The sequence below is a fragment of the Condylura cristata genome, unplaced genomic scaffold, assembly GCF_000260355.1.
Source record: "Condylura cristata isolate star-nosed mole 26May11 unplaced genomic scaffold, ConCri1.0 scaffold00015, whole genome shotgun sequence".
In the NCBI taxonomy this organism is placed as follows: Eukaryota; Metazoa; Chordata; class Mammalia; order Eulipotyphla; family Talpidae; genus Condylura; species Condylura cristata.
Genome location: NW_004567116.1, coordinates 8,035,633 through 8,063,158, shown reverse-complemented (window position 1 = coordinate 8,063,158; position 27,526 = coordinate 8,035,633). Strand labels below are relative to the sequence as shown.

Genomic DNA, 27,526 nt, shown 5'->3' with positions numbered 1-27,526 from the left:
AGGAGCCATTGGAAACTACTTTCATTTTCAATCTTTCTTAGTTATTGTGTTTTATGTGTGTCTGGCTTTTGTATATGCCATAACATAAGTGGCTTTTGCTTTGTGTTTCAATCTGAAAATTTATTTTCCTAAATGAATTTAACCAAGCGCATTTCTTGATATGACAAATACGTTTGGTCATAGTTCTGTTATTTCATTTTATGAAATTCTTTACCTTAAAAAGTGTTTGCAACTTTTAAAATAGTGTTTTTGTTGAAGTTTAAAAACAAACTTTTCCATATGAACTACTTGCTTTGTGAGTGTTTAGAGGGTATTTTGGGAGCTCTCCATTGTACAGTGGTTAATTTGTGAACATAGCTTTATAACCATGTTTGATTCTCATTATTACAATATCTATTGACTCCCTACTTACTCTGAGTAATCTTGAAATAAATTTACATTCACTTCTTTGCCTTCTCTATCTCCATCCCCTTCCCACCTTCCAGGTTCCACATAATTGTATCCTCCTGTTTCATACTGTCTACATGGTGACCATAGTATTTTATTCTATAGTGTTTACCTTTATCTCTTTATATATTTCTACCATTTATCAGCTTTTCATTTCCTTTTATGAAATCAGTGTGATCACACCTGTGTGCCTCCTTCTCTCTCAACTGTTTTTACAAATGTAATTTAGACATGGCTTGGCTTATAATATTTTGATTCCGTTCTAAATAAAATAATAATTTTTCACACTTAAAGAGTACTTTGGTGACTTTTTGGCATAACAATAGCATTCCAGACTCCATTCCTTTTCATGGGGAATGGTATTAGGGAACAAGATCTCTGTGCAAAGTATACTTACGTCAATGAAGTATATTTTATTTTAGGCTCTTTCAGCAGACAGGTGACTATACAAACATTTGTGTATATACATGTACATATGATTATACAAAGATTTACCTATTTTTAGAAACCACAACTGTGGCTGATTCTTAAAATTCCAATCTCCATAGGTTTTTTTTGTTTGTTTCCCTCTACTAAATGCTTTTCTTCTTTCAGAGAATCCTGGCTTCTAACATCAATACCTTCATTCATTTACTCAATTATATAGTAATAGATCTAAAATAGTTAATCATTTTGCTAGTACCAAACCTTGCCAATTATCAGACTTACTGAGGGAGTTCAGAATCCTCCACCCACAAGAGCCTAGCTTCTTAAACACCACTTCCCAACCAGGTTATTTGCTGGGAGGAAGAGGGAAGCAGGAAGGCACCAGGGCACTAAGGAGATGCAGGAGTGAAACATGAGGGACCTTGTCTCAGAGGCAGAGGGTAAGTTTCTGAGGCCAGAGGAGTCCCTGGAGCAGTCCCTGGGTCCACTCAGGACACGTTTTCCTCGTGTCCTCAGGAGGATGCCATCTTGGCAGCTGGGCGGAGGAGTAAACAGATGGTTAGGATGGCTGGACGGATCCAAAGTTGGGGGTTACCAGGTGGATGTGGCAGAAGGACGAGGGTGAGCACTCTGAGGAGCTGGCATGCTCGTGGTTGACATATTGCTCCCTGGAGCCTGCACTGAACGTGGGAGGAAGGACGCCAAGAGGGAGAAAGGGCAGTCACTGGGGCTTGAGCTGGCTTGAGAAGGGGGTTGTAGGAGTGATTTCTGGACATTGGATCCTGTGGCTTGATACCCAGTTCATGGAGCTCTGAGGGAGATGCCTGGACTGGCAGCAGCCAGCAAGCTGTTGCCGTAAGGAGTGAGAGAAGCCCTAGCTGGACCAGGCTGAAGAGGGAAGCTATTTCAGGCAGAGCTGAGTACTGTTCAAATAAGTGTGAAATCACGAAAAGTGTTACTTCACTGAACAGTCACTTGACTTTTCAGGTCAGGAGATGCGGTCCTTCCTCCACCCCAGCCTGCGTGGGACTCAAACCCAAGTGTCAAACTTCCATCTTGGCAAACCTTTCACTCCCATGACCTTCCGGAAGCTGGCAGGATGTCTGACTGGCTCAGCCCTTACTTCTCTGCCTGCGTTTTATGCACAGGGACAGGAATGGAGTTTTGCAGGCCCTAGTATTCTCACTCACTGCTCAGGGCATTCCTTTTTATCTGAATTTGGGGAAACTGTATTTGGGGGTATCCGCAGGGAATCATTAATAGTCAAGTAGCATTCTTTCTTTTTATATTCTTTGGGGTCTTCTTTGTTGGACCTATGAGCAAGCACCACTCTGGACATGGGCTGTGTACTTTCCCACTAGAGTCTTTCTGAACCTGATTGTACGTGAAAGTTTCTCACAGACCACACCACTCTGGCACAGAGCTGAAGTGGAACCCACTTAAAGGGGAGGATAAATTCTGAGCTGCTTTTCTGTTCAGCAGGCAGCATGAATATGAGCAGAAGGGATAAACGTGTTGAGTCACAGCAAATATTAACAGAAATGGAGTTTATCTTCCCCAGGAATATTTCACTAAGAAAGGCATAGAAATATCACTGGTGGAAATTAGTTCAACTATATCTGGCCATGCTGTACTTTACATTTTCTTTTTTTGTTTTAAATCAATTTTTTAAAAGATTTGTTTATTTGTGCATACAGAACTGGGATACAAGCCAGAGGTGCAGGGGTGGTGAAAGGATTCACCAGCAACAGAGTGGGGAGCAGAACAGGCAGATCAATGAAGTACACTGCTGAGTGGAGCAGTGGGTGAGGCAGGAGAGGTCTGCTGAGCCATGTGGGTCACCTCCGGGACGGGGATCCAACCTCCACCAGAGTGGCTATGGCCAGTTTGCAGTGCTGCGTCCCAACCTGTTGCACCACCAGGAAGAGCCAGCACTTTCTTTTTTAAAAGATTTGTTTTATTTATTTATGCATACAAAAACTGAGGTATAGAATGGCGAGCAGAACAGGCAGATTTATTGAAACACACTGCTGAGGGATATAGGTCTGCTGTGCCAATGGGTCACCCCACTGGCCAGAGATCTAACTTGTGCTGCAGATAGTTTCACAGAGTTCTGCTTTAACCCACTGCACCACCAGAGAGGCCACCTCCACACACATTTTTAACCTTCCTTGACAACTAAGGAATGTAAAGCTCGTCTGTCCTCTTGCCCACTGAGACACTCTCAATCTCCTTTTCCCAGATTTCATCCCCAGGTTTCCCTCTTAGTGATCAAGATGCTTTAGGTCATTTCTCCTGCAGCATCAGATTAATCTGTCACGTTCACATGGCACAGCAGACCTCTCCTGTCTCACCCGCTGCTCCCCTCAACAGTGCATTTCAGTTGATTTGCCTGTTCTAATCCTCACTCTTGTTTCTGGTGAATCCTCCTACCCCCACACCTCTGACCTGTACCCCAGTTCAGGTCATACTCTAAAAAAAAAGAAGAAAATGAATAGTTACTCCTTTGTAGACTGACCATGAGCTGATAGGACTTGAAATTGAACCATCACAGTCTGACAATTAATTATAGGATGCAGGCACTGTGCACAGACTTTATAGGAATTTCTCCCTTTCTCTGTTCTCAAAAATAAAGTTTATAAGTTAAAAAAAAAAAAAAAGACACAGACACTGAGATTGTAATGAAAATTGTGTCCCAGAGTGGTTCTTATCAGTCAGTGGTGATGGCTGGAAAAGCTTAAAAGCGCTCATGAATAGCAGGCAGGAAGCTTGCTCGCCAGTGTGCTGGGAGAAAGGGGAAGTCCCTTTCTCCCTCAGCAGGACCTTAGTAGGCTGACAGAACAGCCTGGAGACAGCAGACTGTGCTCATGGGGAGAGAAAATAGAAACTATCTGTACATTTAACTCTCCAGTTAAACCTTCAAAAGAAACAACTGGTTACAGAGAAAGATTTTTAATAGTTTAAAAAACGTACATAACCCAGTTGAACATAATAACATACAAACATTAAATTCTGGCTATATGAATTGTCTTCTCCTTGTGGGAACACCTTGCCCCCCCACCCCCATCCCTGCAAACCTGATACACAACAGTCTGAGCCACCATTCCTCCTTACAAAGCTTGGGCCCCAAAGACTTTAACATAGGACATGCTCAGAATATGTTTAAATTCGAGTTGATCTTTTAAAACTGATTTGCTCATAAACTGACACTGTCTAATGAGCAAAAAGAGGTAGAGCTGTGCTATAATTTCTGGAGCACAACTTTCAATTTCAATTATATAAAGCTTTTGTAAATTTTCATTTTATGAAAAAATAAACTCAGGAGGTCTGCATCCCTTGTGTAAGCGCATTGTAAGACTGGAGCCCAGTGGACACACGCCCCCCAAATGCATCGAACCCCAGACACGCCCAGAAAGGCCTGTGAGCATGGGACTAGCAGCCTAGGGGTAGGTGAACACGTGCAAGGACGGGTATTGGGCCGTGGGAGCGCGGGCTCTCTTGGTGACCGGATATTTGTGCCGGGACCAGTTTGGCTTCATCGATGGAGCTGGCTTTTGACTGGTGTTCGTGTTTCTCTTTGGAGAACATGATAATGGAAATCCTGGCTTCTCTCTCTGTGCAAACAAGATAGCAAAGTTGAATCTAGTTTATGTTGCAAGTGCTAAAGCTATAGTTGGCTTTACAAGAGTTAGCAAGAAGTTTCTGCATTTCCCCCACTTACCAAAGTAGTGATGTTACAGGCAGAAGTGAATTAAGCATTTGTCCCAGCCCCTCAGACAAAGAAAGGTCCACAGGCAATATTTTAATTGTCCTGAGAAGTTCAGGGACTGTATTTTATAAGCTGTCTGGGAACATTATACAAAAGAAGAGAAGAATTTGATCTCTCTAGGTGGGAGACTGCCCCACTTTTCAACTCCGCTTTCTGACATGCCATGGAAACTAAATGCTTCTACTGGAGAGAGGTTACCCTAGAAATATGAAGAGAGTGAAGTAAAGGCAGAGGTTTGGATGATATGCATCTGCTACAATGGGTCTAACTGATAGAGCTTAGCAGCACATTTCAACTGTGAAATTCGGGTTAGCCACCCACAGGCTTCTTTCAGTGAATGCTGAAAGAGGACAAAGGACGAGTTCATCAATTATCAGTCAGTCAGGACAGAAATCTGATTTTATTTAAACTTCTCTTTTCCTTGCTCTCCACCTTCCCTTATGCCCTGGTGGATGGGCTCCCCTGGAGGACCAGTGCCTGAGGGAGAGGCATGCTTTCCGTAGTGGGTTCTCCATGGTAGAGGTGAGAACATAAACCATGAACTTGGGAAAGCAGCAGGGACTTCACTGTGGAAAGCGGTCCATGCTCCATCTGGCACACCTCCAGTGAGCCAGCAGCTCACAGTTCCATCACGACACAAGAGAGCGACAGTCCCCCACAGATGTACCAGGGCTGTTTGAAATAGCTTCTATTTCTCCATCTCTCTTTCATCCCTCTCAGGAAAGAATACACAAGCGCAAAAGCAAGAGAGCTGTTGTGACAGTGATAACTATGGATTCATTTTAACTTACTCTTTGAAAGAAGCAAGTTACTCACAAGCCTGCGTAGTGACCAGTCATCCCTACCCTGGACATGGCATGCCTCACATGGCAACACTCCTTGCAGCTGGTATGCCCCAGGGCATTACTCATATCACTGTTTTACCTGAAATCTTGCCACTGAGTTACAAAGTAGTGAATTGGCTGCTCATTCCCTGTGGACAGCTTTTTAGCACAGTGGACATCCTCTGGTCCTGAAGGACCTTGTGGGCTGTGTGTGTGGGTGCAAGCTACTTAGATCTTTGCCTGCCCAGAAAAAGTTCAAGAAACTGTGAGGATTGTGGGTCACCACCCTCCAAATCACGCAACATATTTGAAAACCAAACAAAACTAATTGCAGATACATATACATATATGTAGATATTAAGAGGAATACCTGCATACTCTCTTTATTCTCAGTCAGAATGAAGGCAGTCATTTTTGATGGGTCCAAGGAGGTACCTTTTTCTCTTCCATTTAACTGTGACTAAAATAAATGAATACATTCTCACTAAATTTTCCATTTGGACAAGAGTGATTATGTAAAGTGCACGTCGCCTGGATGTCTGCTACCCATGCATGTCAATGTACTGTGGTCCTTAACACACAAAGAGAGGCCGGACAAAAGTGAATCCTAATTCAAAGCAAAGGAGAAAACTAGCACTTGTTGAGTGCTGCCTTCTGCCAGGTACTTTACCAGTAGGACTTCACATCCATTTCTCACAGCAACCTATAATGACATAGATTTCATCCCAATATTCAGATACAGAAAGACAGTCCTGGCTGGTTGAGTAACTCAAAGGATATTACAAAGGGGGGCTATATTAGAATTCAAGACAGACGTTAAAGCGTGTGCCCATCCCACAATTACACTAACCTCAAATAGCCTTTATTTCTTAGTTTTTAAAAAGATTTATTTACTTATGCATACAGAACTGGAGTACAGGCCAGAGGTACAAGGAGTGAGAGGATTCACCTGAGACAGAGTGGGGAGCAGAAAAGGCAGATGTACTGAAATATAATGCTGAGGGGAGCAGTGGGCGGGTCAGGAGAGGTCTGCTGTGCCATGTCTGGACATGTGCCATGTCTGCAGCTCCCTGTCTGGAGATCGAACTCGTGCTACAGTGGTTGCCTTAGCTTCATAGTGCTGGGCTTTAACCTGTTGCACTACCAGGGAGGGCCCATCTCAAACAGCCTTTAATACTGAATAGAGATGGGTGTGCTCTGGGGGGATTCTGTAGTATAATGCAGAGAGACCCCAATGCTGGTAGCCACTGGGTAGCTTTCACAACAGGATCGCATGCCACATGAGGAGGGCTCATTCTGCACCCTACCACTAAGAATCAGCTACCATTATACCAAAACATATTTTCACAAATAAAAGAATCAAGGCTTTTAAAGCCACAAAATTCTGGTGTGTCAAAACAAAGCAAAACAAAACTCCAATGTGCCAAAAGTTGGTTGGGTGCGTCTCCGGTGTGCCCCCTGCATTCTACCCTGTCCCTGTGAGGTAATTTCCTGCTTACCTGTGAAAACCCCCACTGGGCTCTAAGGCCCCTGGAGGCAGGGCTTAGGGCTCTGTTCAATGACCTGACAGTGCTGCATACCCTGTGCCACGAAAGAGCCCCGCACGTGGGTTACGCATGACCTGGTTGGATAGATGGGTGGTGAGGCAGCCTGTTGTTCTGTTCCGAGTATGAAATCACAATTCACCAACAGCTGACATCAGATTTCAGGGATGTCTCACCGAGACAGTGTCCCCTCTAATTTTAATGTCCCCCTGCTCCCGGGGGCACTGACTGACAAGGCTGATATAGCTGGCTGTTGCATTTTTCACCCAGTTGGGAGAGAAGTGCTAGATGGAAAAGTCACTGAATCTGTGTGATAGTTAGGGTGGAGCAGAATCAAAGCTCGAAAATAAACCTGCACATAAATGGTCAATTAGTTTTCTACTGAAGAACCACGAACATATAATGGAGGGAAAGCTAGTCCCTTCAGCTAATGGTGTTGGGAAAACTGGATTCCACATGCAAACGAATGAAATTACACCTCACTTTATATCACGAGTCATACATAAAGTCTAAAAACTTAAAGACCTGAAACCATGAAACATAGGTGGCAAACTCTTTGACAGTGGCCTCGGCATGGACCTTTTGAATTTGATGTCAAAAGCGACAAAAGCAAAAATAAACAAGAGGTAACTTTTCAAATTACTACATCAGACTTTTCTGCACAGCAAAGGAAACCACCCAACACGATGGAAAGGCGATCCCTGGAGTGGCAGGTAGCATTTGTGCACAACGTGGTATACGCCATCTTGCCATATGTGAGTGTGGATGAACCTAGAGGGCACCACACTAAGCGACACACACCAGCCGGAGAAGAGCAAACAGTGCCTACCTGGTGTCACTTATCTGTGGAACCTTAAACAGAGACAAGAATGGTGGCCAACAGGGCCCTCCCTCATGGCACAGTGGGTTAAAGCACAGCACTATGAAGCCATTGCAACATCCGGCCAGGGAGCAGCAGACCTCTCCTGACCCGCTTGCTGCTCCCCTCAGCAGTATATTTCAGTACATCTGCTTGCTCTGCTCCCTACTCTGTCTCTGGCAAATCCTCTCACCCCCCACACCTCTGGCCCACATCCCAGTTCTTGTATGCATAAATAAATAAATCTTAAAAAAAAAAAAAAAAAGAATGGTGGCCACTAGAGGCCTTGCAAGAGGTGAGAGAAGAAGGGAGAGAATGGGAAAAGGATAACAACTCTCAGCTATGAGATGAGTAAGCTGTGGAGTCAATGTCTGACATGGCGCTGTAGCTGATAATACTGTGTTGTATTAGTAAACTTTGCTGAGTGGAACTTGGGGGGAAGTGTTTTCACCAAAAGGGGGGAAAAAAGGTACACATATGAGGTAATGGCTGTGTTAATTTATCCAAGGCCAGCAACCCTTCCAAATATGTAGGTATATCAATTTATCACATGGTATATTGAATATTACAAAAAAGTTTAATAAGCTTTTCATGAATGAGTAAAAAAAAAGTCAAGCAAAAATACTACCTCATTCAGTCTTGGTCTTTCATATTTCACTGTTGAAGAACTGGCATTCTCTGAATTTCTGAAAAAGGTAGGCTGCTTTTGCAGAGTAGAAGCGAACCCTGCCCTTTCCTAAAAGGATTGAGTGCAAAGAGAGTATTTTTCAATTGATCCACTGCAGTCAATATACTCATAATTGACCCACTTTACCCAACAGTAAAACTCCCAGGCCTGAAAGCATTTTCATCTTTAGAAAGCAGGGCGATGGCCTGGGTGGAGGAGTTGGGAGGAAGATTGGGAAGGAACACCCCCAAATGTTCTCAGCCTGCACTGGGCCTCATCGTGCCACTCCAGACTAGCTCCAGCCACCACTTTTCCACAATCACCTCCTCTGTCAGGAAAGCCAGACTCAGTGAAGTCCACACGTGGCATGCAGGACCAGCGGCCGAGGCTGCAGTCTGCCCAGAGGAGTCACGTACCCGGGGCCGGGAAGCCAAAGCAGAGAGCGCTCCAGCCCCTCCTCCCTTTCTGGTTTAGAGTCGACGGTAGCTTCTTGTTCCACGCCTTCCATGGGATAATTTGTAAGTGGATAAAAGTAGGCAGCAGAGTTTTCTTACCGGGGTGTCTTCCGATAACTTTAACCTCTGCATCAAATTATTTTTCTGATATTGTACATTGCGTTGTTTCCTAGTCTGAAGTGGCTTCTTTCTTTTCTTCTTGTACATCTTCTTCTTCTGATTCAACTGTTTCAGAAAGAATAGAAAAACTAGTCGGTGAGGAGTTCAGAGCACCCCTGCCTGTGGAGTCTTCACACAACACTTGGGGCACAAGGGCTGACCCCGTGTGCAGGCCTCACGGTGCCGAACTGCCTTTTGCTGGGAGAACAGCGTTCACGAGCTTTTTACTGAGGTCACTTCCCATTCAATACCCCTCAGGCCCCACCATTACAGACACACTGCCCCCCCACAGTCCCTGTCCTAATAAGCAAATAGCTGTGATTTACAAGAGGAAACCAGCCCACATGTGGCCATAATGTCAGGTTGATAGTGCCTCGCATTAGATGTGTGGCTTGATTGTTACCACAGGTGGCTTTGATGATTAAGCAAAGGAAACTCAGGTCTAATTTTAGGTTTCTGAGGTATGAAGCTTATACTGGTGATGCTGTAAATCCAGCTGAAGACACAGGGTTCAGGCTGATCTAGCCGGCTTCCTCCTTGACACAGACATAATCTCATGCCATGAAAGACACTTTTTTTAAAAGGATTTATTTATTTATGCATACAGAACTGGGGCCCAGGGCAGAGGTGCAGGGGCAGTAAGAGGATTCACCAGGAACAGAGTGGGGAGCAGAACAGGCAGATCGACTAAGTACACTGCTGAGGGGAGCAGCCGGCGGGTCAGCAGACATCTGCTGCACCATGTGGTCACCTCCGGGGCAGACGGGGATGGAACTCATGTGGAAGTGACTTTAGCTTCTTAGTGCTGCACTTTAACCCGCTGCGCCACCAGGGAGGGCCCCAGAGACACTTCTTAATGCAGGAACTCATGTTCACTATAAACCACAACACATACTTTATTGTTACCAATTCTCTTACAATATCTTGCTAAGAAAAAGTGTATAGCCCTCCCTGGTGGCTCAGTGGGTTAAAGTGCAGCACTGCAAGCTCTGCAGCCGCTTCAGTGCTGAGTTCCATCCCCGGCCCCTGAGCTGACCCACAGGGCGCAGCAGACCTCTTCTGTCTTGCCCACTGCTCCCCTCAGCAGTGTACTTCATTGAACTGCCTGTCCTGCTCTGTCTCTGGTGAATCATTTCACTGTCCTTGCACTTCTGGCCTGTATCCCAGTTCTGTACGCACAAATCAATAAATCTTAAAAAAAAGAAAAAGTGTATGAACAAATGGAACAAAAAGATTACTTAATATATAGAAGTTTAAAAAATGTACTACATGAAAAAAGCAACTTAAATGACTTAACATGGTTTTTACTTTTAGTTGAACTTTCTTTTCTCAAAGAAAGGACCAAAGTTAATCTCTGCCCCCTCCTACCCTACCCCACTCCTGATTTTAAAAACAAAGTTATCAAGGACAAAAATGAAAGTTTCCCGGGAGGGTAACCAATTAGGACATTATTGCTATATTTTCTGCAGATCTTAAAACAGCTGGAAAATTCCATCAAATTACCCAATTGCTATTTCCCGGGTAAAAGAGAGTACGAACCTCACCTCATCAGCTATGTTCAGCAGGTGAATCGGGAGGCCATCTGAGAGGGAGCTGTCAGAACCACTGGTGCTGTTTCCGAAAGGAGAGAAGAAAGGGCACACCTGTTACACCACAGACGTGGAACAGTCCCAGACCTGCACGTGGGTTGCTATCTGGTCTACCTTCGTCGTCTGTTTCAATTACTAAGAATTCCTAGCAAGTACAACTCACGCATTTATGCTGGACATCTACAACATGCCCTTGTAGAAACTATATTCTAGTAGGGGAGCTTGACAATGAGAAATAGACACAGTAAAGGCATGAGTGAAGTTAGATGACAGAAGGAGATAAACGTTACTGTGAAAAGGAGAGCATCTGAGCGGGATGGGGACTGGCAGGAGGCAGAAGGGAAGGGGTAAGCTGCAGCGTGCGGGCCCAGAGGGTAGGCCACGATAAAACTGATGTTTAAGCAAAATTCTGACAGTTAAGGAATCAGCCACACAACCATCTGGAGAAAGAGCATTCCAGGCCGCTGGAACTATGACTGCAAAGGCCCTGGGCCAGGTGAGGCAAGTCTGAGGGAGGGTAGAGTCAATGTGGCTATAGCGGCATGTGAGAGGGTGAGTGTGGAGGCCTGGAAGAATCTGTGGCTAGATCCCAGGCCGCAACAGGGTCTCAGGTGTTTATCTGACAGCACACCAGAGGACTGACACGATCCCTGGCTTTCTCTTGGCTTCACTGTTCCCTTCTTAGTCTCATTTGCTGCTTCCCCCCATCTCTCTGTCCTCTTGAGAATTTGTGGTGCCTGGTCAGACTTGGCCTTTATTCTCACTGCACTTTCTCCCCTGGGATCTTCTTCAGTCTTAAGGCTCAAATGTCATCTCTGCAGCGATGGCTTTTTCCAGTCGGGGTCTCTACTGGGCCCCAGACTCGTTACCCACTGTCTCTTCAGCATCTTCCCCCAGACGTCTACTGAAAAAGTTAACCTAAATGCACCCACTGGAGCCACCTCCCCCACCACCCCTTTCTCTGAGCCAAGCCACCTTCACCTTTCACCTGGATCACTGCTGGGTCTCCTAATGAGTCTCCCTGCAGAAACCTTTCCACTTCACAATCAGCTTTTTACACAGGGAACAGAGTGTTCCTGCCAACCTAGAACCATGAAGCTTCTCTGCTTAAAACCTTTCAAAAGCTTGAAACCTTTCGCCTCTCCTCGAGTAAAAGACAAAGGTTTCCCAATGGCCTCAAGATCTTACATGGGCTGTTGACTCAGCTCCCTAACCCTTTCTGTTTCCTAGAAAAAAACAGATATTCAGCACATACTTGCTGGAGGAAAAATGATATTTAAATGTGTAATGATTTAAAGCATATTTAATATATTGTACCTGAGATCTAAAATGAAACCAACACCTCCCCCCAAAGAGCAAACAAAAATAGATAGATAGTTGCTCTTTATAATCCCCCCCACATATCCCACATATATATTTAAGAATTGAACTTCTGTGGTTTTTATTTGAAATGAAATCTGTTACCTGGATTCAATATCAGACAAAGAGATATCACTCCAACTTCCTTCTAAATCCATATCTTGTCCAAGTTCACTTAATTTCTTATGGATTTCCCGTTGTAAGAACTCATTAAGCTCTGCTAAACACTGCATGAACTGTGAAGTAAAATAAACAAAACACCACTTATGATTATTCATGTATTTATTTCTAATATTAAGTATATGTTGAAAGGACATAATTTTTTTTGATACTGTGACACACACATGGCTAAGTTATAACCTCTGCTGTTAAAAACTTTAATAAATTACATTAGCTGTAGAAACAAGTGTTTTTTTAAAGCACTTTAGTATCTTAGTCACTTTTCTCTGACTATAGCCAATAATAAACATCTTGAACACTGCAATGACCTGAACTTTGTTATGTTTTTGAGTAGTGATGCAGCCTGGTGGTGCAACAAGTTAGGTGGTGCAAGCTAGCTTCAGCCGCTTCAGTGTGAGTTCGATTCCAGGCCAGGGAGGTGACCCCGTGGTGCAGCAGACCTCTCCAGCCTCACCTGCTGCTCCCCTCAGCAGTGGACTAGTGGACTTCATCAGTCGGCCTGTTCTGCTCCCCACTCTGTCTATGGTGAATCCTCCCACGCCCCTGCAACTCTGGCCTGTACTCCATTTCTATATGCATAAATAAATAAATCATAAAAAAAAAAAAAGAAGAGGGTCTTCCCTGGTGGCGCATCAGGTTAAAGCACAGCACTAAGAAGCTAAAGCCACTTCAGCCTTTGATCCCCGCCCCCCGGGGTGATCCACATGGTGCAGCAGACTTCTCAGGGCCTGCTGCTCCCCTCAGCAGTGTACTTCTTCAGTTCTGCCTGTTCTACTTCCCCACTCTGTCTCGGGTGAATCTTCTTACCCCCCCGCAACTCTGACCTGTACCCCATTTTTATATGCATAAATAAATCTTAAAAAAAAAGAATGGGGTTGTTCATATTTTAGCTCACGACAAACACAATTTATTGTGCCAAGTGAACAATATTTTAAATATTTTTCATTAAGCAGTTCCCAGGGTCAACATATATGAAGGGGAAGGAAAGAAAGAATAAGTTAGAGGCCATAAGTACAGGTTCCCTTTTTTAAAAAACATTTCTTTCCAGCTTTATTGAGGTATAACTGACAAAAGATAGTGTATACCACGTGATGACTTAGAGAGGTACATTGTGAAAGGATTTCCCCCACCAGCTTAATCAAAGTATTTCTCACCTCATAGATTCTTTGTGAGGACATTTAAGTTCTACTCTCAGCAAATTTCAATTACATGAAACAATATTACCAACTATAGTCACTGTGTTATACATCAGACGCTCAGACCTCATTTGTATTTTTATTTAAACTAAAGTTTTCTTGTGGTAACGTTGGTTTACGCTGCATCATTGCAGAACAGCCCTGTACCTTGGCATGTACACACCACAGCACGCACCACCAAAGGTCTGTACCATTCACCATCGCCCCGTTCACACACTCTCACCCTGCTTCCTACTCATCTTGTAACTAAGAGCTTATACGTTTTTACCAACCTCCTCTTACTTCCTGAACCCCAAATTCCCTCTTAAGAAGTTGAGTGATGATGGGCCCTCCCTGGTGGCACAGCGGGTTAAAGCACAGCACTGAGAAGCTTAAGCCACTTCCGCATGAGTTCGATTCCCGCCTGCCCCGGAGGAGACCACATGGCGCGGCAGACCTCTCCTGACCCGCCCGCTGCTCCCCTCAGCAGTGTACTTCCTTGATCTGCCTGTTCTGCTCCCCACTCTGTCTCTGGTGAAGCCTCTCGCCACCCATGAGCCTCTGGCCTGTACCCCAGTTCTGTATGCACAAATAAATAAATCTTTACAAAAAAAAAAAAAAAAAGAAGAAGTTGAGTGATGAAGGGAGAGAGTTGTACTGTGCTGGAGAAACGAGGGCAAAGGAAACCTTGCTGATTTTAAGGCGGGGCAGCTTGAGGACATTTGCAGTTGAGGAGATGGAGGAAGAAGCAAACACTGAAAGAAAGGGTCCTTAGTGAGGCAATCCCTCGGAGGCAGCCAGGGAGGCCAGCAGGGCAGAGGGCAGGGTTAGAGCTGGGGAGGAAGGAGGATGGAGTCACCTGAAAGAGGAGGAAGGGAAGGCAGAGCTGGTGCTGCCAGGAGCGAGCCCAAAAGGGAGGACAGTGAGGGGAAGCCCGGGAGGCTTCTGCCTTCCTGGGAGGGAAGCAGTCTTACCATTTCCTTAGAGTGTGCACGCTGGGGGCTTTCTTCTTTTCTTAAATATTAAAAACTCCAGAAAAATATTAAGAAAAACAGGGCACCCATAACCCCACTGGTCTGACATTGGACCTCGGTGAAACTGACCTCACTAGCTTTGCTGCATTTCTCTAATTGTCGTTTTTACCTTGGTTCGGTCAGGATCGCAGAAATCCAGGAGGGTGTCACAGACGTGATAACCCAGGGACTGGAGATCCTCAGTGGTAAAGTGAGTGTCTCTTTTATTGCCTGGAAAGAAGTCCATAAACACTTCTTAGTCTTAATAAACAAGTGTAAATCTAATTTATGACTCTTTAAAAATACTACCGCTGAGTCTAGAATATTATGCTTTTGGATGGCGTCTCTCTCAGAGTTTTACTTTGGTTCCTAAGAATCTTTGACAATGAAAACACTGATTACAGTCACGGAGGTTGGCTGGGAGGTTTTACTTGGTGACAGGCACAAGGCCCAGAGCTTCCCATGTGCTGTCTCAGGAAGCAGTGCCAATAATCCAATTACTATTATTATTGACAGTTACAGGACAATACAGTCACAGAAGCTCAGTAACTTACCCAGGTCATACAACCCATTAATGGAACTGAAAGTCAAACACAGATCTACCTAATTCTAGGTCTTGTACAATTATTATATATCCTGCTCCACTGAGTATTACATTTTCACACAGATTTTGGATAGTCATAGGGTACAGATTTTAGGATAATCCCCTAGGTCACTCATCTTCCCAGTATTCGAGACTTCACCTCTGCAGTGCGTGGCTTGGCTTTCCAGCGCCAGCCCAGCCTACGATGTACGAAAGGCAGCTTACCCAGCGTGGACCCGCCAAAGGTAGCCTCGATGGTGTAGCTGTTAAGGATGCCCATCCGCCACATCACAACGCGCCCTGTTCCTTCTTTGCACTTTTGGACCTTAAAATTACAACTCCGAAAAGAGAACTAAAGAGAAATCAAAACCCTCTGTTAATCAAAACATGGCAAATGTAAGAAATCTAAAAGTCATTAATGTGATACCTGCTGGGGTCTGCATGCTATTTCCCAAAGTACTGTTCCATAAAATACTAACTCTAAGGGATGACAATAGGGACTACAGAGGAAGAGGAGGTTCTGCAGTCATGTTAGCCAGGGAGATGAAGGGTTAGCAGCAGTAAACAGGCTCCCTCTACAGCCCTGAGGAAATTTTCCTCTTCCTGGATGGTGGCCCTCCACAGAGCAGGGAGTGCATTCTGGTTTCCAAACTTCCTGGCTCATGAACCCATCCATCCCTTCTCGAGGGACATCCTGCAGGACAGGAGTGCCTAGAACACCTATTTGGCACTGCTGGCTCATTTGGTAGTCATAGCACTAGCCAACCTTTCTTTTTGTTTTAATGTTTATTTATTTATGCATACAGAATTGGGGTACAGGCCAGAGAAGCAGGGGATGAAAGGATTCACCAGAAACAGAATGGGGAGCAGAACAGGCAGCTGTACTGAAATTCACTGCTGAGGAGAGCAGGGGGCAGGTCAGGAGAGGTCTGCTGCACCATGTGGGTCAGCTCCCTGGTTGGGGATGGAACTCATGCTGCCATGGCTGCGAATCACTTCACAGAGCCGCGCTTTAACCTCTTCAGCCACCAGGGAGGCCCTCTGTGCTTAGTTTTTTGATTGCCATATAACATTCCACTGTGTGGATATATGCATTTTGTTTATCTGTTCATCCAAATAATTCTTAATCACATCTTTGTAAATGCATGAAATTCAGGTTGTTGGGGTTTACCCAAGACAATGAAATGACAGACAGTGGCAAATCTAATGGTACCGAAGGATGTGTTCCCTTCTCCCTTAGTTGGTGGGCAGAAAATTACTGCACATGCTTACCTTATCCGGTGCGTTTTTGCTTAGCATTAAAGGGAAGACTCGCTCATGCAGCCAGTACTTGCGATCGTTGTTATTACAACCGTACAGGAAGATGTTATTCTTCCGGCTGTGGCCATGGAAGTCGCAGTACAAGAGGACCTCCCTTTCCTTAAGAAGTCTGTCGAGGGATCAAACAAAGGTCTCTGTGGACATCCAAATGCAAGCAGCCAAGGATCTTGTGGAGTCTCTTCTTAAATGTGGCATAAGGGTATCTTTTCTCCTAAGAAAGCTGTAACCCCTGATGGCTCTGTGAGGACTCCCTCCCCAAGGGCAGGCAATGCTGTAACATGTCACTCGCCTTGAGAAAACTAATAAATGGAGACTATTTACTGAGAGAAAGCCCATCCTGCTGCAGATCTCAGGAAAGAGGGAGAGGGCTGCAACTGCAGGGATGAAAAAGAACCACCAAAGAAAGCCTTGCTTCTTGAATTCCCAGGGCTACTTCCTACACGGCTCAGCTCTTCTTGTCTCCTGGTTACCCAGAATGCCTGTTCAACCTTGCACGCGTTTTCTCCTGATCATGACGACAACAGGATGAGAAAGGTGATGACTGTTTGGATGAAACAATGTGTTGGGTTCTATGCTAAAATAGATAAGATGATCACATTTAATCCTCACAGCGACACCGAGGCAGGCATCTTCACCCACATTCTACACATGAGGAAGTTACTGCAGAGGTTTAATTCCTTCCAAGGCCACGGAACCAGCCAGTAGCAAAATCAATCTCAGGCCAAGGCCTGAAGTCCAAACATATGCTTGCGCCATTTTGCCAACCAGCTCCACAGACTGCCCCTTCTCCAGCCACAAGGCTAGGTGTGCCTTCACATACTCACATGCTGCTATAGATGGCACTATTACCTCACAGCCTTCCACTGGTTTCACACAGGCCTGGAAATTGCTAACCACTTTATCATTCTTTCTTCACGAGAGGCAATATAAAACAGTAATAAAGAACTCAGATTTTAGACCAGTGGAGCTAGAGTTCAAATATCTACTATGCCACACACTAGCTATATAACCTTAGACAAGTTACTTAGCCTTTCTAGGCCTTCATTTCCTAGTCATATATAAAGTAGGGTTACTAACTGTGTCTACCTCACAGGCTAAGTGAAGAAATGGGTCATATATACGAAGTGCTAAAAAGACTACCTGTCCCCTCAGATATAAGAACTAATTGGTAGGTATTATTTTTATGACCTAAGGCTCATCATGAAGACCTATGAATTATTCCTCTGATTTCTGGTCTTTTTTTTTTTTTTTAGATTTATTTATTTATTCATACAGAACTGGGGCACAAGCCAGAGGTACAGGGGCAGTGAGAGGCTTCACTAGAGACAGAGTGGGGAGCGGACAGAGTGACTGATGAAGTACACCGCTGAGGGGAGCAGCGGGTGGGTCAGGAGAGGTCTGCCACGCCATGTGGTCACCTTTGGGGCCGGGGATCGAACTCACACTGAAGTGGCTGCAGTCAGCCTACGGTGCTACGTCCTAACCCATTGCGCCACCAGGGAGGGCCTGATTTTTGGTCATTTCAGCTCAATTGTTTCACTTGCAACTAAAATGCCTCTAGTGAAATGTTGCCTATTCAACCCAATGATAGGACATAATCTAAGTTTGAAGATGAACAGATCCATGTGGCTGCAAAGAGAGTGGTAGAGACCTATGTCCAAAGTCACAACTGACTTCTACATCTGAAGAGACCTCACACCCCATCTGACAGTGCTCACAGCATTCAGAGAAAGATTGGCAGGTAAAGCATCTCACCTCTTAATCATGTTCCTGGTGTACCAGATGCAAGGGAAAGACTCCTTCAGAATGGTCTTATAATGCCTGTTCAAGTCCCTTCCAGCCAATGAACACCTATAATTGCCCACAATCACTCCATCTGGATTTAACATGGGAACCACTTTGAAGACAAAGATATCTCTGAGAAGTTGGGCATCTGGGGAGTTGCTAAGGATGAAGTCCAAAAACCCTTTCATGACCCAGGAGCCATTACTTTCCCCCGGGTGGACTCTGGCGCTCAAGACCACAGCTTTCTTTGCAGCTGCTTCTTGGGGGGTCCGCGATGGGTTGGTGATGGTGAGCAGGTAGACGGTATTTCCTGCGAGGCTCTGGCACAGAGTTCGAAGTTTGCAGAACTTCGATTGAACAGGGTTGTTTGCCACTGACAGGAGGTAGCACTGCAAGTCAGTGTATGTGTACGGGTAGAAGTGTGCAAAGTAGCAAGTGTCTTGCTCATGTGGGAATTGAATGGTCCATGTGAGACAGTAGAAAGGCTGCTGCCCATCATCCTTGTGGTTCTTATAGTACTTGATCTCATTTCCTGCTCTCCTCCAGCCGACGCTGTGGGCTTTTGCATCCAGTTGGGAGTACATGAGTGGTTTCATCCCTACAGTGTACAGACTCTTGGGTTTTAGCAAATTGATAATAGTGAAGCGATAGGTGACGTCTTTTCTGGTGTTCTGAACTCGAAAATAGAACCACTGAGTGTGTTTGTTTGTGTAGAGGTCGTTTCGCAAAGTGAGCTCGTATTCGTAAGTGTCTCTAGAATGGAGAAAACAGAAGATATCTCTGTAACTCCACACTCCCCTCAAAAATCAAGGAAAATAGCTATCCTCTGGTAAAAACAGGTCTCACTACCATTGAAAAGTCTGCTGTATCAAACAGATTTTTAATGTCCCTAGTTCCCCAACCCATATTATCAGGTTGACAGGAACCTGGGGAAGAGGTTATTAGGGGAAAGGAGAGATTATTAGGTGGGTTCCAACCACTTCAATGCAGTTCCCTATGACATGCTGACCAGCAGTGAAGTCAGAGCTCTCTGAGCTGCCCGCTACATCCTGGACAGCACCATGTGCAGGAGACCCGTAAAGTTTCTATACTATTTTCACCTCTGGGCATTAATTGTTTGAAGATAAGGGGGGCATTTCTGAAGTGTACTTGACTTGTTGAAAATCAGCAGGACTAACTTGTAGAAGGGAAACTAGAAATGCCAAGGAAAAAAGTGAAAATATTCACTCACATGCATAATTAAAAACATGCCAAGTAAAGTATCATTTCCTTCTATCTCATCCATATTCCAATGCCAGGAAGCAGGCACTTTCAGATACTCTTGGGGCCTCAGAAATCACATTGGAGGGCAGTTTGACAATAACAATACTTGAAGTGCTCAAGTGCTTTGCCCCAACAATGTTACTTCCAGAACTTAGCCTATAAAACCACAATTACTTAAAAGCATAATCCATACAGATGTTAATTCTACTAACTCATTAAGAAGACAGTTGTAAACTTCTGAATTTTCCATCAGTTGGGGTCAGGGGAAATAAGATATGGAAGACCTATACAAGGGCAATATGCACTATTAAAGATGAGGACATCCATCTGTGGGACTGCCACAGAAACACCTGCAATTATTTATGAAATGGAAAAAAGCAATTTGCAAAAGCGTTATGTATACATTTATTCTATTTTAAAGGGTATATTACTGGCTACATTACATCTCTCTTTCACACACAAATACACACACAGAAAATTGAGTGCATATATCCCAAATGTTAACAATTGCTCTATCTGGGGCGATCATTAAAGGACTTTAATTTTTATTGTTATGTATTTTTTTTTAAAGATTTATTTATTTGTTCACACAGAACTGGGGTATAGGCTAGAGGCTCAGAGGCGGTGAGAGGCTTCACCAGAGACAGAGTGGGGAGCAGAACAGGCAGATATACGAAGTACACTGCTGAGGGGAGCAGTGGGCGGGTCAGGAGAGGTCTGCCACGCCATGTGGTCACCTCCGGGACAGGCGGGAATAGAACTCATGCAGAAGCGGCTTTAGCTTCTCAGTGTTGTGCTTTAACCCGCTGCGCCCCCAGGGAGGGCCTGTTATGTATTTTTAATAATGCAGATTTTAAATGAGTTCAGATGAAACGATTTAAATAATTTTTATTCTGGGCAACAATAGAGGTCACTATTACTCCCACCTGACTTCATCATTGTCAAAATCAGTTCCCATCAGCCCAGTCTTGCAGAAATATGCCTAACTTCTGATTCCTGAGACACCTTTCAGCCACTTAATTATCATTCCCTTGAGAAATCCCCCTTTGCTACTCACACTCGGACAGCCTTTTGCAGATTCCCACTCTCAAACCTTGATTCAAACAGTAGAGTACTGTCTTCTGGTCCTTGCAAGGGGACAGCGAGTTCCTTGATAGTTCCTCGTTTGCCCCCCACTCTGGAGTTGGTGAAATAGGCACCTTCTGCTGGCACTGCAGATAAGAGAGATATGTTTAGGCCAGGTTCCACTCAGAATCCGTTCATCCAGCTGATTTTTATTGAGCCTCATTAAGTGTTGAGCACAATTCTAAGTTAAAAAACAATGACTGTTTGATTTTTCAATTGTCCCTGCTGCTGAGACTTTTAATTTTGAACAAGGGCTTCAAGGCCTTTATGTGGGTAAAGCACTTCCTTTGCCTGCATGGCTCCTATGACATCTAAACACTGCTTATAGTGCACATAAACCCCAGTTTACATGGACGTTGGCAAGAAACGGCACATCTGAAAACATTTGCAATTTTATTGCAATTCTACAAAAAAATTCAAAAAACACCTATCTGTTTATGAATAAAAGGATAAAACAAAAAAGAGAAAATAAGCCAGGTAAACCTCCCAGGTGTAAATATAACAAAAATAAAAGTTTGAGATGAGTTGGCATGGGTAAATCTGCCTATGAAGGGAACCGAAATGTCATGTTAATTAGTGAAAAGAAAGGGTTAGAACTGAAATTTTATCTCTAAAATGAAGCTGAAACAATTATGAAATTTATCTCTTTTAACAAAGTTTACGTTACAGTCACAGACTCCTCGGAATGATAAAGAATCAATGGATTTTGGTGGGTGGGGCTGCACTTTTTCACACAAATTTAGGAAGAGTGCCATATGGTATTTTCTGTTATTTGTAGCTACTCTTGCAAAACTATTTGAGCGCTTCTTAAGTTTTCCTTAGTCCTTCTCTACACGCCACAGTATGTCCAGAAGAATCTTTTGTTGATTTCCTCTGTTAACTGACTAAAAATATCTAGATCCTTATAAATCAATGCCTTAGCAAGTAAGCGAAACAATACTTTAACATTCGTTAATTTTTTAAAATCTGCCTCTCTTGCAAAGATAACTTCACTTTGCAGTTTCAGTTTCTGCATTATGTTGTCAGATGTTAATAACATCCACCAACCAGCAAATGGCTGATAAAAACAAAGCTGCACAATAGATGCCAGCATTAGACAAACAGTAATTTTATGTGGGGTCCAATTTTATCAGTGTTCATTACTTGTGGGCAGTAAATGAGAGCAAAGGAGAAAACAAACACATACAGAAGTGAGTTAAAGAAGCAAACTTGCACACACATGAGGAGGAAGCAGGAGCAAAAGAACGAAGTTCAATCAAAAGCAGAAGCCTGGCCCTCCCTGGTGGCGCAGCGGGTTAAAGCACAGCACTGAGAATCTAAAGCCTCTTCCGCATGAGTTCTATTCCCGCCTGCCCCGGAGGTGACCACTTGGCGTGGCAGACCTCTCCGACCCGCCCGCTGCTCCCCTCAGCAGTGTACTTTGTAGATCTGCCTATTCTGCTCCCCACTCTGTCTCTGGTGAAGCCTCTCGCTGCCCCTGAGCCTCTGGCCTGTACCCCAGTTCTGTATGAACAAATAAATAAATCTTTAAAAAAAAAAAAAAAAAAGCAGAAGCCCTAAGTGGCTCGATCTCTTCATGGAACCCCAAAGTGCAGGCCTGCAAGCAGGTTCATCAATATAGGAATTCCACTATCTTCTCAGGTCTCTCAGGTAACAGTGATAATTCCCCACAATCACTCTGGGGATAACTTTGAAAACAAAGACTGAGTAATCTCAATCCATAACATTTCTCAAAAAAAAAACCTAAGCCTTTTTCTTTTTTTTTTTTTTCAATTGTTAACAGAAGTATATTAACTGCTTCAGGGCCCCCAAAGCTAATAAACTCCCCAAACTCTGGAGCCCCATCTCCTTGTTTTCTGCTCCTTCAGTCCTCTATTTAGGTGGATTCAATTCACCAAATGAATCTCAGGGACCTGAAGAACAAAGCAACTGCCACAAGTGTGGGACAGGACAATCAGGACAACTCCTAACAGCTGCCGTGTTAGGACAGCCAGCTCTCAGCCCAGGGCTTCCCTGAATAGCTCCAATGAAGCAATGTCAGTTCAGGGTCATCTGGTTTATTGAAATAGCTGCAACCAGGCCAACATGAGGGAAAACAGAATTTCCTGAAAGTATAGGAGCAGCCTATTATTTATAACCCAAATCTACCCCCTGTGAAAAGATGACTTAAGAAGAGCTATTTTGGAAACTAATATTTCATCATTACGAAATTTCCTCTGTGACTGTCATGAAGTCAGGGCTGGGTTAACAGTGATGAGTTGTGGAGGTAACTATATACACTCCAAACTTTCTGGTTATGACCTCTTTCTTCTCTATCTCAACTAGGTCTTAAGTGCCTGTCCTCCCATTCCTGAAGTGCCAAAGTCATTTTAAAATGGGATTAGAGGGCCACAACAGGTTAAAGCATAGCACTATGAAGCTATAGCAGCCACTGCAGTAGGGGTTCGATCCCTGGCTAGGGAGGTGACCCACATGGTGTGGCAAACCTCTCCTGGCCCGCCCACTGCTCCCCTCAGTCTGTTCCCTATTCTGTCTCTGGTGAATCCTCTCACTGCCCCTGTACCTCTGGCCTGTACCCCATTTCTATATGCATAAATAAAGATATATTAAAAAAAAAAAAGAAAGGCTCTCTCTGGTGGCACAATAGATTAAAGCAGAGCACAATGAAGCTAGTCACAGAGCCTCAGCACAAGTTCGATCCCCAGCCAGGGAAGTGACCCACATGGCCAGGGAGGTGACATACAGGGTTTAGTAGACCTTTCCTGGCCTACCCACTGCTCCCTTCAGCAGTGTACATCGTCAATCTGCCTGTTCTGTTCCCTAACTCTGTCTCTGGTGAATCCACTCACTGTCCCTGCACCTCTGGCAGTTCTGTGTGCATAAATAAATAAATATTAAAAAAAAAAAACAGAATTAAAAAAAAACAATCGAAACTTTCAAGCTTGATTGGTTATTCAAGATTGCTATAATCTATTTATACCATACTAAGGCTCCCATTTAATTTGATCTGGAAAAGACAGTTTATCATTAATCACTATGGATATTTAAAAATCACATTTATTATATTATAGAAAGTATACATATATATTTCTCATGATTAATTGCTCATTGTTATACTAATTGTTTAGTATAGTGACAATACCTGAATTTAACTGATAGACAATTGTGCCTCTTGATTCTCCGACAATTTCTGGGACTTTTTCATTTCCTGTAGGTTGATAAAAATATTCTGGAAGAGGTGGAACCCACTCTGAAAGAAGATATAAAAAAGTGAAACATTAATAATATCTATCTTTCTTTCTTTCTATCTACCCACCCATCCAGATACATACTACATCACCAAACATATTCTTAGAAAGTAACCTTCCCATTCCATAATCCCAGAAGCATTCTAATGACATACTGGTGTAACTTTTGACTTGAGTGTGTATCACAGCTTAATCATTCCAGGCTGAACTAACAGATGCTGAAGGTATCCTGCCCATACCTTACTATGCAAGACTGAAAATGGTAAAATCTTGTAATTAAATTTGCCCAAATAGCAACCACAACATGCAAGTCACTTTACCAATATGATGAATATTTTCTTTGATGACCTCACATTCTATCGGCCATCTTGGAGCCTGCAGTGGCCCACTGCCAGAGAAAAGGGCAAAAAGATCTCGGGGTTCTCGAAGACGTGGGTTTACTTCACCAAACTCATCATGAAGAGGCTGTCTGCTCTTAAGAGGTGGCGAACTCAGCATAAGGGAATCTGTCAAAGGGAAAGGGAATGAGAGAAAGCTCTTCCTCTTCCTCCTCAGGAACTTTGCTTCTTAGCTCTAACAATTAAGTAACGTTAGGCAGTACATTAAAATACAAAAGGGATGTGTAACTCCATGACGTTTCTTCACTCAAACATAGTGTGGGTCTAAGACACTGCACCAGTGGATTATAAAATGAATACAAAACTAATGTTTTATTATTTTTGTTTAGAGAGAGAGGGACGAGAAAGGGAACATCTAATTCATCCTTTGCATTTTAGTAAAGAGCACATAAGACTATTAACCACAGGGCCTCCCAGGTAGAGCACTATGAATCTATCTATAGCTACTGCAGCATGAGTACAATCTCCCACCAGGGAGCTAATTCACTTGGTACAGCAGGCCTCTCTTGTTTTCCTGCTGCTCCCCTCAGCATACTAGTATGTTTCAGTGAATCTGCTTGTTCTGCTCCCCAATCTGTCTCTGGTGAATCCTCTCATCCCTGCATCTCTGGCCTGTACCCCAGTTTAAATAAATAAATAAATATTTTATGCATATGCATATTTAAATCTTTTCTTTATTATTTAAAAAATATTTATTTATTTATACATACAGAACTGGGGTGCAGGCCAGAGGTACAGGAGCAGTGAGAGGATTCACCAGAGACAGAGTGGGGAGCAGCACAGGCAGATTGACAAAGTACACTGCTGAGCAGAGGGTGGGTCAGAAGAGGTCTGACACACCATGTGGGTCACCTCCAGGGTGGGGGATCAAACTTGCACCGAAGCGGCCACTACCAGCGTGCAGTGCTGAGTCCCAACCCAATGTGCCACCAGGGTGGCCCCAAATAAATACACCTTAAAGAAAATACCTATTAACCACAGTGAAGCCATCTACAATAACAATTTCAAGTTTATAACATACAGCCATTTAAAGTACAGAGAGACTTTAAAAAGAGAGGATGGAAAAGAGAAGGGCAAAGAAGGAGCGAGGGGGGGACAGAGAGGAGTTCTGGGGAAGAGAGAATGAGAAAAAAGGAAGGAGAAGAAAAACTTTCAGGGAGAGAGACAAAGAAAGGAAATGAGAAGAAGTATATATATGTGTGTGTGTGTGTGTGTATTACATATATATAAAGAAATGAAAGTAAGAGGGAAGAAAGGTCCTGGGTGAGTCATTCCTAGCTCTGGGCAGAGAGCAGGAAGGAGTTCGGAGTTTCTGGAGAAGGACAAGGAAGTAGCTCTGTTCACAGCTTTTCTCCGTCTATGCACAGTAAAGATGGACTACTAGACCCTAGGAGGAGCAACGAGGAGGTGTCTTTTGCTGGAGGGATCTTTTTTTTCCTGCTCTTCTTTCTTCCCTTTCTACCCCCGTCTCCCCAACTCTGCTTTATCTCTCTGCATTTCCATCTCTAAATCTCCCCATTGCTTAGCAAGAGATTAAAGAATAGGCAATAGCTATTTGAAAAGATGGTAAAGCTGTTCCATTGTAGTCACAACTCTAAGAAATGTAAGTCAAATGACAGTAAGATACAGTTTTTTAACTAATAGGCAAGAAAACACATTCACATTTTCACACTTACCCTGGCAAAGGTGTAAGCTAACAGGTACACTCAGAACCTGCTAGGCCCAAACTTTCTGGAAAGCAATTGGCGGTATCATGTTTTAGACTGAAAACATGCATACCCTTGATTGTCAGTCCCATTGTAAATAATTACCTTATGAATTTTTACCTCAAAGCTCATCATATTACATCTAGGAGGAGACTCAGTGCTTGTTCATGTCTGTTGCCCAATTTTCTATTTGGTCATTTTCCACTTATTAATTTCTAAGAGCTGTTACACTATGGGTATTAACTCTTTGGTTTGTCACACTTTCTCCCTTGCATCCCCTTTTTTTCCTTTATGTTCCTAATAATAATATTTTATATGCAAAGCAATTATTATTTTTTTTAGCTTTTTTTTTTTTCTGTAAAATGATCACTGTCTTATGGCTTTTGGATCTGTGTCATTCTAAGGTTTCAAGCAGCAAAGGGATGCAATCAGGTTTACATGGCAAAAGAACACAACTTTATGGGAAATGCCCTGGGAGAGGGCAGTGTGGAGCAAGAAAAGCAGCCAGGAGACTGGTATTGAGACTGTTTGAATAGTGAGAAATGATGGTAGCTTGAATGGGGAGAGGGGAAGAGAAAAGAGAAGTGGATTGATGCTTGGTTAGTTATGTCCTGGGAGCATTCTTGTCCTTAGGTTCCAGAAGAACCTTGTGTCCCCGTGAGAAATCATTTTGCTTATGCTTGTTGGAATTAGTTTCCTATATGAGTCTTAAACCATATGAAAAATCACTGTGTGCTACTGGTGACTAAAAAGCCTTGATGAATTTTCTGACAAGATGGAGGAAGGTAATCTAGAATATTTGGTATTTCAGTTTTACAATCCTAAGTAGTTTAGACAGAACAGTTTTGAGTGACGTTGATTTCTTGGCATCTCCCACATTAGGCCAGCTCTCCTGAACTCACCTGTAGGAGTTGCTTGGGACTGTGAGGGTTCTGGGGTCACATACACTGATTACTCACAAAGAAGCTTCTCCTTTTGCAGGGGGTCTGGTAACAGGTCATCCCTGTCCCTGAAAGAGCCGCTCATCAGGTATCGAGCACTATTCTTCCAAACATGCTGACTCTTAGCAGAATTTGGTAAACTGCTTCTCTGTGCTAAGAAGAAGAAATTTAATGGAAGTTGCTGAGAGGCTGACTCATCACTACTTCCAACCTCAAGGTCTACCCCAAAAGTGCTACAACTCAGATGACCAGGATGTTTGTCACCACAAACCACTGATGGTCTTCACAAGAAACACAAAATGCTTTCACATACTAATGCATGTGAGTTAAACATTACTTTCTAAATTTTACAGTGAGGAGACTTGAGAAGCAGTATGCTACAATGGACAGAAAAAGGGTTTGGGAGGCAGAAAGACCTTCTAGTTATGAAAGCACCCAGCACCCAGGAGAGTTACCATCAAGCGAAGGCAGGGACTCAGAATGGGAACCCTGAAGCCAGGGACCTCTGCTAACCTCGCAAACTGGAAATCTGATGTTCAACAAATGAGTAATCGCTTACAAGTGAGCAAGTTAAGAAGGTTGATAGAAATAAAATCAATGTAAAAATCTTAATTTTATTTCTAAATACCAGGAACATCAGAAAATCAAAATTTAAAAAGGGTAATGTATGTGTGTATATATTATATATATA

General features: G+C 43.6%; 1 protein-coding gene across 2 annotated transcripts in view; it reads right to left on the bottom strand.

Moving 5' to 3' along the window:
• Positions 1-3,576: 3,576 nt before the first annotated feature.
• AGBL2 (ATP/GTP binding protein-like 2) overlaps positions 3,577-27,526 on the bottom strand; it is a 25,879-nt gene continuing 1,929 nt past the window's right edge. Inside the window, exons 4-17 of one of the 2 annotated variants that reach the window (XM_012725748.1) lie at positions 26,854-26,988; positions 24,111-24,296; positions 23,685-23,792; positions 20,475-20,628; positions 18,125-18,907; positions 16,322-16,478; positions 15,275-15,401; positions 14,597-14,697; positions 12,204-12,334; positions 10,695-10,761; positions 9,091-9,216; positions 8,498-8,605; positions 5,837-5,926; positions 3,577-4,487 (exon numbers count right to left, since the gene is read on the bottom strand). In XM_012725748.1, coding sequence (XP_012581202.1) covers positions 4,314-4,487; positions 5,837-5,926; positions 8,498-8,605; positions 9,091-9,216; positions 10,695-10,761; positions 12,204-12,334; positions 14,597-14,697; positions 15,275-15,401; positions 16,322-16,478; positions 18,125-18,907; positions 20,475-20,628; positions 23,685-23,792; positions 24,111-24,296; positions 26,854-26,988 — 2,447 coding nt within the window. In that variant the 3' untranslated portion in view covers positions 3,577-4,313. The remainder of the gene's footprint in view (positions 4,488-5,836; positions 5,927-8,497; positions 8,606-9,090; positions 9,217-10,694; positions 10,762-12,203; positions 12,335-14,596; positions 14,698-15,274; positions 15,402-16,321; positions 16,479-18,124; positions 18,908-20,474; positions 20,629-23,684; positions 23,793-24,110; positions 24,297-26,853; positions 26,989-27,526) is intronic. The other variant, XM_012725749.1, reaches the window with a different exon arrangement.